At 36.5% G+C, this 15853-nt stretch overlaps 3 protein-coding genes across 3 annotated transcripts; 1 reads left to right on the top strand and 2 right to left on the bottom strand.

Moving 5' to 3' along the window:
• Positions 1-415: 415 nt before the first annotated feature.
• On the bottom strand, positions 416-2027 carry LOC121731200 (endocuticle structural glycoprotein SgAbd-5-like). The gene is made up of 3 exons (XM_042120555.1): positions 2019-2027; positions 1476-1609; positions 416-641 (listed from the first exon to the last, which is right to left on the bottom strand). The coding sequence occupies exons 1-3, from the start codon at positions 2025-2027 to the stop codon at positions 416-418; spliced, it is 369 nt and encodes a 122-aa protein (XP_041976489.1).
• A 4508-nt stretch (positions 2028-6535) lies between these two features.
• LOC121730869 (flexible cuticle protein 12-like) lies at positions 6536-8104 on the bottom strand. Its single transcript, XM_042120071.1, has 3 exons — positions 8069-8104; positions 7444-7592; positions 6536-6902 (listed from the first exon to the last, which is right to left on the bottom strand). The coding sequence occupies exons 1-3, from the start codon at positions 8075-8077 to the stop codon at positions 6677-6679; spliced, it is 384 nt and encodes a 127-aa protein (XP_041976005.1). The 5' UTR covers positions 8078-8104; the 3' UTR covers positions 6536-6676.
• A 6636-nt stretch (positions 8105-14740) lies between these two features.
• On the top strand, positions 14741-15261 carry LOC121731199. The gene is made up of 2 exons (XM_042120553.1): positions 14741-15096; positions 15132-15261. The coding sequence occupies exons 1-2, from the start codon at positions 14771-14773 to the stop codon at positions 15259-15261; spliced, it is 456 nt and encodes a 151-aa protein (XP_041976487.1). The 5' UTR covers positions 14741-14770.
• Positions 15262-15853: the final 592 nt, after the last annotated feature.

Here is a 15853-nt window from a genome sequence, read left to right as displayed (position 1 = left end):
AAGGTACTAAATTTTTAAAATTCGCTTTAAAATTTTAGTAGCAAGCATAATGTTTTTTTTGTTCTTTTGGGTATTATGGTCCATTCTTAAGGGCTCCGGGAGCACTTACAATTAGGACACTGTCGATAATGACTTAAGGCTACTATGTAGTCATTTCTATAAAATATATTGTTAATGTTTTTTTTTTATCAAAAGCATGCACTGGGGCACGACATATTAAAGTATTTTTTTACCAATAACATCCAAAGGCTGGCCATGCACCTGCAGCTTGCTAGCTGCTTTGCAGCAGCAGACAGTGGTTGCTTTCCATCTGGTGACCCGTATGCTCGTTTGCCAGCTTATTTTATAAAAAAAAAACAGGGATAGACGGTTAAAGTAAAAGATGATATTTCAACAAACTGCCATATATTCTTAATTATCCTACGAGGGAAGCGACTACTCCCGCGGGTATGCTGCCAGGACCCTCCTGTTCGATTCTCGGCTGGAATCCGTTCTCGTCGGCTGTATAAATGACTGTGTATTTCACACCGTCTGGTCCGATCCAGCTGTAGGAGCCCTTTACGGCTATAGCTTCGTCATCAGTGCCCGCGTTCCTCAACTCCGCTTGCTCATCGCGTTTCGTTCCATCGCTTAGCTCGAAACTGAAATATTGAAAATTAAAAATTTGGTTGCCATTTTAGTAACAACCCTACAAAATATTTTACTGACAGCCCGGACAAAATAACCAAAAAAGGTCTTCTCGTCTGTACCAGAGTCTGTACTAATTATTTTCTGAAAATTTTTCGTAGCTCGAAAATTTCAATTTCAAATTCAAATTCTTTATTATAAAAATACAATAATAGACAATAGTATAAAAGCTAGGTAGCGTACATCGTAGTTTATTTTTCAGAGTATGAAATTGGATACAATGTGAGAAAGACAAACTTTGTAAAGGTTTTGCATAAAAAATCACCTCCTTTCGTATTTTTTATGTTATCAAAAGAGTTCGAACCTTTTTGTATGGAGCGTGTCATACCTATAATTAGTTTAAAGTACTTAAAATTGTATATTTTGGTGTACACCTATGAAACATAATATTATGTCAATTGACAGAGAAAATAATTACAAACAACAAAATTGCTCTTTGACGAAATGTTATATTTTTTTAAATATTTCTAAAATTTAATTTATTTTACATTTTCAAACTGAAATAACTCAGAAAGTATATTATTTACGACATTTTTTCAAATAATATTTATTGTTTATAAACATCTTCTCTTTCGATTGGCGTATGTTTCATAGGTGTACACCAAAATACGAAAGGTATGCCAATAAGGTTCGTTGTTCTTTATTGAACAAATTATAATGGTTTGTTCGTATAGGTATGTTTGTTTTTGGTAAAATATAGTGGAAGCTGTTAAGGTATAATAACATAAATAATAATAAAGAAACACGCATGTTTGAATGGGGTATTTAAGTTTTTAAATGTGACTTACTCGAATTTGTAGCCGTCCAAACCGATGTTATCTGTGTTGTATCTTAAAATCTGGACATCCTTAGGATCAACACTTGCCCTTTGGTTTCTGATTTGGGCAGCAGACGCCAGACCCACGAAAAGGATAACCACGAACTGTAATGGAAAAGGACAATGACAAAAAATCTCAATTATTGTTCTTTTACCTATTTTACATTTTAGTGTCACTTTAGTTTACAGTATCCTTTAGATCTGAAATAGTTACATAGTTTTCATAACATGCGCATTGTGTAATATGTTTTCTTTGACTGTCTTGGACATCCTACAGATTTAAAAGATGATGTCACCAGTCCTTTTTCTGAGTGATCATAGCGGTAGACTCTAAGAGCCTTTTTGGCGGTTTTCACTGCACACAAAACTCAACACATTCTAAGTTTCACTATTCACTACTTTTCCCGAAAATACATGGATTTACAAACAATTTATATTTAATTAGGTTATCGTAAGCTTAAATAAATTCCGCTATGTACATTGTACATCATATTTTATTAGACACAACACTAACCAATTTCATTTTTAGTCGATAACGTCTTTTACTTCTATGTATGGTAATTGAACTTGAGGCGTGCTTTATACTTTTGTAAATATTGAATTGCAACATATTACATTGTCGTTCTTTTAACCTATTCCAAAGTTTTGTGTCAAATCTGTATGATGGCGAAGGCCTGATGTGAAAGGTTAGAGGACATGTAAGAAAAGTACACCCAGCAAAATAATATATTTAATTATCTTTGTATGGTCTTGTCTGGCCATCTTTTGCTGATATTTTTAGTAATCATTTGTGTTGTATTAATAGACCACTAGTCTATGTAGACAAGCTAGTTTGGAAGAGCAAAAGGCAAAATTAGGCTTTCTTCTCTACAGAGTAACAGACTCCGATTCGTCATAATATTAATATCTTTTAAATAGGCATGAGACTTTGTAATGCATATGTGGGAGAGCCATGCTTCGGCACGAATGGGCCGGCTCGACCGGATAAATATCACATTCTCACAGAAAACCGGCGTGAAACAGCGCTTGCGCTGTGTTTCGCCGAGTGAGTGAGTTTACCGGAGGCCCAATCCCCTTACCCCTACCCTATTCCCTTCCCTACCCTCAACTATTCCCTTCCCTTCCCTTCCCTACCCTCCCCTATTACCCTATTCCCTCTTAAAAGGCCGGCAACGCACTTGCAGCTCTTCTGATGCTGCGAGTGTTCATGGGCGACGGAAGTTGCTTTCCATCAGGTGACCCGTTTGCTCGTTTGCCCCCTTATTTCATAAAAAAAAAAAAATATGGTTCTTCTCTGACGTGTTTTTGATGCCAGAAGATTTAATTGGAGAATATAATTTACAAACTCAACTCCACGGCCATACTTTTTAAGCGTTTATTAGAGACGACTGTACTTTGCGCAAAGGTAACATTTGAATACTTCTAGCGATTAATAATAGACGTCCATATGTAATTATATTTCAAGCCTATTAGAGGTGAAACATCGTCGTTGTTAAATATTTAAATAGGTTCGCCCGCTGCTTTACCTATGTGAAAGATAAAGAAGTAAATTAAATCAGGTTGTTTCTAGGATACTTGAATTCTTGATCTTGTTTTGACTTAACATATTACATCAATAAGTAATTGAAACATAATCTTATATATAAAATTCTCGTGTCACAATGTTAGTCACCGTACTCCGCCGAAACGGCTCTACTGATTTTAACCAAATTTTATATGCATATTCAGTGGGTCTGAGAATCGGCTACTGGGTACTTTATATATTGATAAACTGTACATTTGTTGAATAAATAATAGTAAATTATTACAACTCGAGACTGACGGCGACCATTGTTTGTGCGACCGACGGGATAGCGATGATAGCTATGGACGTCGCGTTGCCATGGTAACATACTTATTTAGTCACTTCAATAAAATAATACGGGCGAAATACTTTATATATTATGGCAAAGGAACGTTTGCCGGGACAGCTAGTAATATTATACGATTCTACATAATATTCTAGTGGTTAATTTGAATTTTACACTGCTAAGATGTTAATGAGATCATATTATTAAACATAATTATTACTTATTGAATATATAATTTATATTATAATATGATTAGGTAGTTTTTCATTTAATTAATAAGTTTGAATTAATTTTCTTGTGTCCACTTAGTAACAGTGTTATTGGTAAAATATATGTATGGTTTCGCCATTTTGCTACCGTCACGGAGGTGATGCAAATATTTAGTTTCTGATAAGTTATAAGTAACGAAACAGCTGAGCCATACATATTTACTGGTAGAATTTGTTTAGGTTAGGGTCAGTAGAGTTACGCCGTGTAGATTCAGAAGCTTGGCTCTAGACATGAGATCTCATATTATGTTTTTCGCAGGGTAAACCTTATCTGGTCGTCTCGGCTACATTTTACAAAAAATGTTTTTGGTGGGATTTCTGTTTTTTTGTAAGTTCGTTAGCTAGACTTCTGAAATTTTCACAGAATGTGAAAATTTCAGAAGTCTTAATTTTCCGTTTTAGGGTACCGTAGTCAACCAAGTTTTGTTGATTACAGAACCCTAAAACGGAACTCCAACCAGCAGATTTTTTGTATATTGGTAGGTTAATAGTTATATAATTTAAGAGTAACGTTGTCCTACAAATATAACAATCCATATTTTAGGACCATCAAACCAAAGAATGAAATCCTTTCTATCTCTGTTAGCCTACCACTTTCAAGATTTTTCACAGATAAAAATGTTGTTTGTCTTATCAAAATGAAGCTACTCACAAAAAATTAGCTTGATAGTAATAAAAATAAATTGTTCTAGGGCTCCCCGACTAATAATTTACATGTTGCAGTTGTACAATAAACTTCAACGCCAATTTAACCATGTCATAAAATTTTCGTTAGAACATTATAGAATTATTAAATATAAGTAAATAAAAAGAAATATCTAAATTGCAAAATATTATTTTCTCTCTCTGAATTAATAAGGTTTTATAATTTAAAATATACAAGAATAGTTTTAATTGGAACAAAAATTTTAACGTGTGCATGTAATTTCTATCTTTATTTATCCTATATATAAATAAAAATGAAATTTAAATTTTGATACTTTCGCTAAAACTCGAGAATGGCTGAACCGGCTAATTTTAGTCTTGTCCAGAAGTCCAGAGAAGGTTTATATTTGGAGGGAAGTGATACAAAGTTCACCTGTAGCTCTACCATGAGTCATATGACCCTAACTTGACTACATACTTTAACCTAGATCTCAAAATCTGTAAGGTCTAGAAAACTGATTTTTTGACACAAATAACTTCAGTTCATAAAGATTAAATGCTCAAGACGAAAACACGATTACTCAAAAAATGCTCGATAGTTTCTTTTTTACAAAAAACCTTGTTTTAGACACATTTTTGCTTGGATCTTCGAAGTTTGCTGTCTTTTCTTTAATATTTTTTAATATCTAAAAACCTAAATTTGCTCAAAACACTTTTTTCATAATCATTATAGTTCGTCTTTTATTCAAGTAAAACTAACTCGGCGATGATTCCGCGCCGTCCTTTTTCACCTGGCATATGAAAGACGGGCGTGAGTGTGAAGAGAGAGGGACGATGTTTGATTTTTAGAGTCAGGTGAGCTCTTAAAGCTATAGTATTTATCGATAGATACTCAATACCGACTACGTAAATATTTAGTATGGCGATTTTAGTTCCGCAAGTAACCGCTAGAGGCGCTGTAAAATTTGCCATACTAAAAATTAACGTAGTCGGTATCGAGTATCGGAAAATACTATAGCTTTAAACTCATGGTAGAGCTACAGTTCATCTAGTTATTAATATTATAATGAGAAATATAATATTCTCTTTCAATCTTATAATCTAAATACTCGTAACACGAAAACTATGCATGTGATTTTAAAATTAACATAGAGTCGTTTGTTGCGCAATGTCAAGGTGATCAAGTATTTGTTTTTTATGAGCATTAATTGTGATTTATGTAATTTGGGCAAAATAAATGTTAAATGTCACGATGAAAAAGAGTGGGATGTTCTTGTCGTTTTTACGATGAGCAATCTTTAGTTACGAGTGATGTTATTAGTTTTCGCCTTGCAATGTTAAAGACCATTAACTAGATACTTACAATTTATAATTGGGATATATATATATATATATATATATATAGGTAATGGATATCTACGTAAAATTATATTGTTAACATAATATTAAGAACAGCATAAATATCCATGAAACTATGGCCTGTTTACATTACTCCAATCCAGTGATTGGATACTGGATTGGAATAATGTAAGCCCGGTATTAGTTACACAATAACATAAACATGAACTTCACTCCTTTCTCAAACAGTTTTGCATTTGACATCTAAACTTAAGAGGGCGACTAACCCCAAAAATCAAACATCGTCCTTCTCTCTTCACCTTCACGCCCGTCTTTCATATGCCAAATGAAAAAGAATGACGCGGATTCATCGCCAAATTAGTTTTTTCTCAATAACTCGTTAAATACACAACATTTTAAAAATCCGCTAGGTCGATCTCTCAATGATAGAATTTTATACAATGTGTTAAAATATTAACTTAGTTCAATGCACGGTTATGGCAATAAATGAAAAATTCCTGAAAATTAAATGCATCTTTGTGATTTTTTTTATCGAGAAAATTTTAAGATATCGTGTTTTTGCTCAGATCGAATTCTCGGAAATATAATGTAGTATCTAATTTTAGAAAATGAAACAATTCGGGGCTTATTTTCAAGTATAAAAATGAATTATAAAATTGACAATTTAGGGTTAGTCGCCCCCTTAATAGTTTCCTTCTTTCTATAGCTAGATGATAGTAACAGAAACTATTTTAGGATTAGGATTCATACGTTTCGATTTGATAGGAATCAATTTTTGCTTACTTACACAAGCTGGTCCCATGTATCTAGTTTATATGCAAAAAGAACCTGCTTTGAATATATTGAGCAAAGGGTGAATTAATAAGGCGAAACATGAAACAAATAAAAATTTATTTACATAACGAGTTGGGAATCATTGTAGACTAGGATGTTTCAACCGATGCGGCATAAGATGGTTTAACCGATGAGTGAGGCTGAAGATGGTTCAACCGATGAGGCTGAAAATGGTTCAACCGATGCGAAGTTCAATTGTTCAGGCTGAGGACGGTTTAACCGGCGAGGCTAGCGAGGACAGCGGAGGGGATGGCACCACCTGGTCCCTCCTCGATTTCGGGCTGGTATCCGTTCTCGTCAGCGGTGTATCTGACGATGTAGGTGACGCCGTCGGGGCCGACCCAGGAGTAAGACCCTACGATCACGAGGGCCTCGTCCTCGCGACCTTCGTTCTTGAGCTGACCGCTAGCTTCCGCCCTTTGGCCGTCAGATTGCTCCCAACTGTAATACAATATTAATGGTTCTCATCAAAGCCGGAGAAATTAAATTTTCAGGTTTTGTTACAAAATGTGTAGGCAAATAATAATAAAATGTTATAAGTTTGTAAAGGAAAAATGTATATATTTTTTAAGAATTCCAACAGCTAGAAGTTTATATACATCGATTTTCTTAAAAAACGCACTTGACCATAATAAAAAGTTTATTTGCTATACATCAATCCAATTTTTTCTTTAATTTTTTAACACGAATACTTTTTGATATCTTTGTTAATTTATTTTGATGTTCCTTCTGCGAAAATATAAAATAAGAATTACAATTATTGCTATTAATATATAAAAGAAGAATTACAATTATTGCTATTAATCGCTATCAAAATTGAAATAAAAAACGCCCACAGCTATTCTCATAGGTAATTATTGCATCTTGTGGTAGATTAAAGAGAAAAAGGTTGTGATAGCAGTCCAACAAGCCACAAGTACGATGGAGATAAAATACTTTTCCGCTCGGTGGATAGACACATCGAAATGAAAAAGGTACTTACGCGTAACGGAAAGGTCCTGTACCGATGTTGTCGCTCTCGTAACGGAGGAGTTGGACGTCATTGTACTTGTTGTAATATCTGCCGTCGTAGTCCGGGGCGTTAGTGGCGGGCGCCGCGGCCGCTACGGCGAAAAGGCAAAGGGCGATGATCTGAAAAGTACAGTAAAGTCAAAATTAATACTATAATAATAGGTAAGAGATAAAATTATTCAGTAGAAAGTTTCGATGTAAAAAAAATTATTGTATTGTATGTTCTTGGTGGAAATTCATGAACACCTGATGATGATTTATTTCGAAACCAGTCGTGTAATTTGTTAAATTTTTTAATAATTTCTTAATTTAATGGAAAAAGTGCACGAAAAAATATGTTTTATTAGTGTTCATTTATAATTCACTATATAAAGCACAAATATTAACCGGTTTCGCGATACCGAATATTCTATAAATAGCATCGGAAAATTCAAGATCAATTTAACGACACAGAGGAACAGGAATTAGAAAAAATCTAATTTTGATCAATTTTATGACACACTTGGACACAGAAATTAGTCGCGTTTCGAAACTATTGAAGGTGTTTCGTCAGAGCCGAGAGCATCTTGTTGCCGCGCACGCGAGATAATACGCACCAGTCTCATTTTTTCAAATCGGTCTAACGTCGACGACTTTCAGAGGGATTGTGACGCGACTCTTTATACACAGCTTTATTTATTTGTTATGCTCCAAAATACCGGTCGGTTATGCTAATGTTCGATGGTAATGAAAACGCCTATGGTGACAAATCGAAACCTCAAACCTTGAGGTCTCTTTTTAGGGGTTTTCCCTCGGCTTGGCTATAAGCTCGTATTATATCAATAGGGAAATATATTTGATGGCATGGTGGTCTCTTCGTTATACACAATAATATTATTACTCTATTGAAAAAATGGTTTGAGGCACTTTATGCCTTTTTTGAAACATTTCTTGAGAATATTATTTCTTATAATATTTGCAAAAAAGAAAGAGAGCGAATTCAAGTAGAACGAGACACACATGCCAACGGTTTTTTTTTACCTTTGACCTTTTGAAGGCACCACCTGGTGTCTGATTGATGTGTGTAATTCGGTAGTAATTGGTCTTAGTGTCGAGGGCCGCAAACAAAATTTTTAGGGTTAAGATAATAACGTTCTTCTAAATTAGCGATTAGGAGTAGAAATTTACTACCATCAAGACGACTTCTCATTATTAAAAAAAGCTTAAAAATCAACATGGTTTAACTTCACGCGGGCCACTGATATATCCCAGGCGGGTTGAGCACAGCTGGTGTAGACGATCTGGAGTCTGATATCTCGTGGATCGGATTCGTTCCAGGTTATGCTTCCTGTTGTCAAGAGGGCTTCGTTCTCGAGACCCTTATTTTTGAGCTGACCCCGAGCATGCGCCCTTTGGCCGTCCCCCAGAAACAAAATTAATAATTTTCAATAAGTATATTTCTAATTTGTAAAGTGGAAGAAACTAAATCAACACTTGTATTTATTTGGAAACTAGCGACCCGCCCCGACTTGAAAAAATGATTAAAATCGATTCAGCAGTTTTGACTTGTATTCATTACTACTACCTGTGGCCCGCATTGGCAAAAACTTCTATTTAAACTGAAGAATTCTTTGCGCATTGGTAGGTACCGCCGCAAAAGCTACTTCCCGAAATTTTTAAATCTGTAATATCTTCGTAAAATATTTAAATCATAATATGGTATAAAGGGCCGTATAGATCTACATTAAATCAACAATGTATTTAAGTTATTCAATTGGATAAGGATTAATTCTACATTTATTAAAATTGCTTCGAAAATTAGCCATTATTTGTCGAAAAAAGAAAATGACAAAAATGTTATTGTGGGATTTCCATAAGAGATAGACATATACCATTGCGGAGTTTTCTGTAGACCTTTTCAATGTGTACAATACTTGGTACATTATTTTGGTAAATCCCGTAGGGTTCAGCCTGCGTTTGCAATGTAAGCAAAAAAAAAAAATGTAATTATTTACGACATTACATTAGAAACCCCAACAATAACAGTATTTTTCCACTATTTAATAAATGTTATTATACCTATAACCTTCCTCATGAATCACTTTATCTAATAAAGAAATCCGCATCAAAATCCGTTGCTTAGTTTTAAAGATTAAAGGGAACAAAGGGACATGAGGGAAAAAAGCAACTTTGTTTTATAATATGTTTAGGTTAAAAATCGTTTATTTACATTTAAAAATCATTGAAAATGATATTTAAAAGGAATTTTATACTTGTTCTATCCTGCAGCTTTACATGCGTGTTTACAAACCACCATCTTGTATTTTAATCCATTAGGTACAATAATTTTGATATGCCCTTACTTAGTGGGTACCATCATAACAGAAAGAACACGTGGGCCGAAATTGCAAACTTCCATTCCTAAAAGAGAGGGGTGACAGAAATATTTTTTTGACGACCTCTGTGGCTCAGTGGTGAGTGCGTTTGTAGCTTAAGCCGGGGGTCGCGGGTTCAAATCCCGTGTGATGAGATGTGTATTAAATATGTGTTACTTATCTTATAATAAAAATCTTAAATATATGTATAGTATAAAAAGTATTAAATATATTTCCGTTGTCTGGTACCTGTAACACAAGTCCATCAGGTACTCACCCACTTACCACGGGGCCAGACCACGGCCAGACTGACGTGGTTTGAAGCGTTATTATTATTATTCTTATTTAAATATGCGGACGAGCGTTTACACAACGTTCAATATTATATTGTATTTGTGTATATTTTTGACCGACTTCCAAAAAGGAGGAGGTAATACGTTCGGCTGTACGTATTTTTTTTTATGTATGTTCAACGATTACTCAGCCGTTTGTGGTCCGATTTACAAAATTCTTTTTGTGTTGTATAGGGTTTGACTCGAATTTGGTATCATGTTCATAAAAGTGGTGACCTGATGATGGGATCCATGAGTAATCGAGGGAACTCCTCAAAATTTATATGAAAACATATAGTGATTTTGATTTTTTCTGAAGTGTTTCAGGCATATACTACCAAAAAGTAAGATTTTGCACCAGGATGTACCCCGGTTCCGAAGGTACCCAACAGAACTTTTGAATCCTTATAGATACAAGTTCGAGGATTTTGGCTTTATTTAAACTACTCCAGGCAAAAGCCAATGGATTCTACATTATTTCTGCTGAAAATAGGCTAAATTTTATTTTGGAAGAAATTGGGTTTCGTAAGATATTTGGGTTTTTCGGACGCCAGGTGTTTTTTTGGACTACATTTAAACGCGTTTATTTTACTTATGCAATTAATCCTTATGAAAATAAATTATTTCATCACTAAGTACAGTTTATGTAGATAACATTTGGTCTTTAAATGATTAAAATTGGACGTTTAGTTTTGAAATTATGGCAAAATTAAAATATAACGACAGTGGTCGTCACCAAGCGGGGGTGCGTGTGCGGGAGGAAGACAATCTGTGCAATGTGCACTATATTTAAATGCATCCCTTCGGATAATGACTGCGTCCGCGTCATCGATGTCAGTATTGGAGTCTGTGAATTAACCTGCAAATCATTTTGCTGACCGAGTCTTTCCTGGGTAGGCTTTTTGCAGCCGTAACCGACATCCACGCGACCGGAGCCGCGGGCGACCGCTAGTAATAATATGTACAACTCTAAGACAACGAGCTATAAGTAATATAGCCTTGTGGTCTCATAGGTATAGGTAGGTAAAAAGGGTAAAATTATTATTTTTTAACAAAAAATTAAAACCGACTTCCAAGGTAAAAACAAAAGTACTCGTAATATTCTTAAACATAATCTAAAAAGAATCAAATAATTCTTATTCCTTATTATAGTGCCGTCTTCAGACTTCGCCTAAACCTCAACTATTTCTGTACTCAATCTTCATGCTTTTGAAGTCGGTACCAGCTTACCTTAGCGTAAGTTCTATGTCAAGGATATCAGAACTTTTCCGGGCTGGTAGCGACTTCAATAGTACGAAGATTGAGTACAGAAATAGTTGAGGTTTAGGCGAAGTCTGAAGACGGCACTATAATAAGGAATAAGAATTATTTAATTCTTTTTAGATTATGTTTAAGAATATTTCGAGTACTTTTGTTTTTACCGTGGAAGTCGGTTTTAATTTTTTGTTAAAAAATAATAATTCATTTGCGTAGTTTGTGTTGGTTCAAGTCTAACACGCGCAAAATTTCAATGTTTGAGCTCAAAGGATTATGGGCATATTATGCATTGTGCTTTGAACTATCAGCCAATCAACTTTGGCTTTAAATATTTTATTATGTAAATAGCAATAAATTTGTTTCATTAGCAGTGCAAGGCATTGTGTGGTGTGCCGTGTGGGCGACGGCCAAGCTGGCAGGTCCGTAAGATAATAGATTTTGATTATATCCAGCTACGGCCTACGACTTAAATTATTGAAGATATAAAAAAAGACTACCAAATCATTCCGAATTGTAAATAAAATACAGTATTTTATGTTATTTTAAACTTCGTGCTAAGTAAAAAGTTAACACAAACTAAATAAATATATACTGAAACATTGTTGTATGTTAACATTAAAAAAAAACAGAAATTAATTATTATATTTTATTGTAATCAAAATTTGTTCATTGACGATCTTGGATTAGCCACAACCTACTAATGAGGCTAGGCATGCACCAGAAATAGGTGCGGAAAACGCTGCCCCCTCATACTTTTCTGTTGTGCTACTCTGGTCTCCTGTACTCCCGTCGGTGATATAATCCAGGGTGTATTTTATGCCGTCGGGGCCGACCCAGGAGTACGATTTAAAACCGTCGAAGCCGAGCATGGAGTACAATTTCAGGATATCGTTTATGAGCTCAAGATCACCCTGGCCTCCCGTCTTGCGATTGTCAGATGGTTCACTTGTAACAACATCAATATTATTTGAAAAAAAATTACGAAGTATACATAATAATATATATTGCTTAAAGTCAATCATTACTTCAGTATTAATTAAACTGTATAGATACAATGTTACAAATCCATAGGTACTGACCGTAAAATATTTTTGTTATTACGGACGACGAAAATGTATCATCATCCTCCGATGGTGACAGAGTAGACCTTTAGGGACCTATCAGAGAGAGCGGTCGCGCGTTCTGCGTTCGAGCGGTCAGTGACATAGGAGGAACTCTGGGCCCGTACCACGAAACGGTTTTGAGACTCAAACAATCGTACGAGAATGTTGCGTCCTGCTCTAACAAACGTGAAATGACGTTGTTAGAGCAGGACGCGGCATTCTCGTCCGATTGTTTGAGTCTCAAAACCGTTTCGTAGTAGCCCTACTGACGCGGTGAGAATGCCTTATATGTGAATATACCTATATAGGAGTGAGCACACTGAGACGGGCCGTGCCGGGGCTCAGCGTGCCGGGGCTCATCGCAAAAATCCGCCTCCATACAATTTGTATGGAAGCGGATGCGCGTATCGCACACTGTGTCGGGGTGCAGCGGATTTCCGCTTCCATACAAATTGTATGGAGGCGGATTTTTGCGATGAGCCCCGGCACGCTGAGCCCCGGCACGGCCCGTCTCAGTGTGCTCACTCCTTATAACGTAATACAACACAAAGTACGCAAAACTGACCGCTTGAGAGCTTGACCGTGTGACCGCTCTCTGTCTGATAGGTCCCTGAGGGAGTTTTATAATATCTACGGTCAATATGGGGAATACCTGGTACACGTTTTCTTAATGATTTTGAGTTCAGAAGTGCAAAAATAGTAAAAATCGCTTATTGGTTAAACAAAAACCAGTTCTACTAGCGACATTTATCTTCATTTTGGAGATCTCGTATTATTTTCTGAAAGATTCGAGGCGCGCTATTTACTACAGTACAAGCTTGTCCTAACTCCTATTTAAACGAAGTATGTATAGGTATGATATGTGAGGATATTAGATATCCAAAATTCACCTCGCATTACTTTGTGACGTATCGCAAAAGTTTGACACAAAACAATTTAAAATAAAAGGCGGTATTGTATGAAGCTTAAACTGTCTTCCCTACATGTTTCCCTGAAAAATTAAAGCATACATTCTTACTTGTAATGATACTTGATCTGTGGCTTTACGACAATTTCATCTGTGGTTCCTTTATTTTTGTTATCGTAGCTGAGCAACTTAGTATCGATATGTGTGTACAGTTTGGAAGCGGGCGCTGCGGCCGCTACGGCCAAGACACAGAATGCAATAATCTAAAAAAATATATTATGATAACTATATTAAGTAAAACTTTAAAACAAAAATTAATACACCAAACATACATTTGTAAAAACATTTATTTTCGTTATTTTACTGAACCAAAATTAAATTCCAATTAGAGTTACCATCAAGAGTTGTCGACAACCAAAAGAATTATTATTGTTCATAATATTTTATTACGAAAAAAGCACAAGAGTTACAAAATAATAAAAAATTATGACATGCAAGTAAAATTGAACTCAGAGAAAATTTAAGAGTGATTCTGAGTAACATTTACAATCACGCTTTAAATTAATAATGTTATCATCAATCGCTCACATAAGAACACAATACTAACCTGTTTCATTTTTAGCAATCGCCTAAGCATCATAATATTATATCCTCGACTTTTATAGGAAATGCTTCGAATTTTTTTGGCACAACTTTATTGTTAAATTTTTCACGCGACTTTGTCTTTATTATTATCAGGGCTCGGAACCAGTATATATTTTTTAACCAGGTTATAGCCAGGCCATATATATAACCAGGTTTTTGGATAAGTGTTCGCTCGGAGCGAAACCGAGATGAGAGCGGTATTGCTTCTGAAATCAACCTGGTTAATTCCTCGCGGAAAGTAACTAGTGCAGTGATTAGTGATAATATAATCTATCCCTTTCTAGTGCACCATCTACAGCGTGTAACTAAAATAAGTGATAATACTTTAGGGTGTGTACGTGTTCCTTGTAGAGAGTTCACTGTAAAAGTAGCAGCGCTGAAAGACCAAAATTTTCTTTCACTTTTGTATGGGGGAACTTGTGACGCTCGGGCCCTTGCCCATACAAAAGTGAAAAAAAATTCGTGTTTCAGCGCTCAGAGAACTAACTACAAGGAACACGTACACACCCTAAAGTACTATCACTTTTTTTTAAATGAAAATAAGGGGGCAAACGAGCAAACTCGTCACCTGATGGAAAGCAACTTCCGTCGCCCATGGACACTCGCAGCATCAGAAGACCTGCAGGTGCGTTGCCGGCCTTTTAAGAGGGATTAGGTGGAGGAGTGGGTGGGGCAGCGTAACGGCTCTCTCTCCTACCGGATGGTGCAGATGCTGACAGGACATGGGTGTTTCGGCCACTACCTGCACCACACGGCCAGACGGGAGCCAACGCCTCAGTGCCACCATTGCGCGGATGAGGACGACACTGCAGAGCACACGCTCGTCGCCTGCCCAGCTTGGGTCGCACAACGAGCACAGCTCTGCGACATTATAGGACCAGATCTGACTCTCCCGGTCATAATAAGATCATTGGCCCGGTCGAGAGAAGCCTGGCAGGCAGTCTCCACTTTCTGCGAGTCTATAATGACACAGAAAGAGGCCGCTGAGAGAAATCGGGAGGCAGATGAAGCAGCTGACCCGATAAGGAGAAGGCGTGGGGATAGAGGACGCGCTCAACATGAGCGTCAACTCCCGCCATAATAGGGCTCGGGCGACGGACTGGGGAATCCGTCGCCTATCCCACGAGCCCTTCCGGTAGAAGAGCGTCCGACGCCTCGGACCGCTCTCCCGGAGAAAGCGGCAGAAGTTAAGCCGCGCGGATGGTTCTGCTGGCAGAGCAGATGCCACTGTCTGGGCTGCTGCAGTTATCGCCTCAGGCGGGTCCAGCGGCCCAGCGACACGCGGAGAGGAGGCACCGTTGGGTTTTGGTGGGTAACCAAGGGTGCTCCTCCTTGCCGCAGCACCCGAGGAGTCCCACATATCCTGGCGGCCCCCCAGGCCGTCGGGAATGCATCAAGCATTTCCCAACGTAAAAAAAAGGGTTAGTTCAGCCTTGTATGGGAAACTGAAATTAATTATAGTCAGATTTTTTTTGTACCAGTGTTTAGAGGAGGTCACAAGTAGTTTAAATTCAAAAACTCGACCAAACCCGACGAGTGCGTTAGCCGCCATATTGGTTTGAAGGTCCAATCTGTTTTTAGCGATATCTCCTTTATTTTATTTTTTACGAAAATGATAGGGACTAAATTTGTTGCTAATTTAATTTTCTACATTTTGAATTATTATAATTTTCATTGTAAATTCAATATTTACGGAGATAAATGCAAAAAACAAGTCAAAGTATAATTTCGCTAGTATGTCAAATATTATCGAATTTAGCGAAAGTAATTGTAGAAACAAAGT

The sequence above is a fragment of the Aricia agestis genome, chromosome 10, assembly GCF_905147365.1.
Source record: "Aricia agestis chromosome 10, ilAriAges1.1, whole genome shotgun sequence".
In the NCBI taxonomy this organism is placed as follows: domain Eukaryota; kingdom Metazoa; phylum Arthropoda; class Insecta; order Lepidoptera; family Lycaenidae; genus Aricia; species Aricia agestis.
This window is presented reverse-complemented; position numbering and strand designations above follow the sequence as displayed.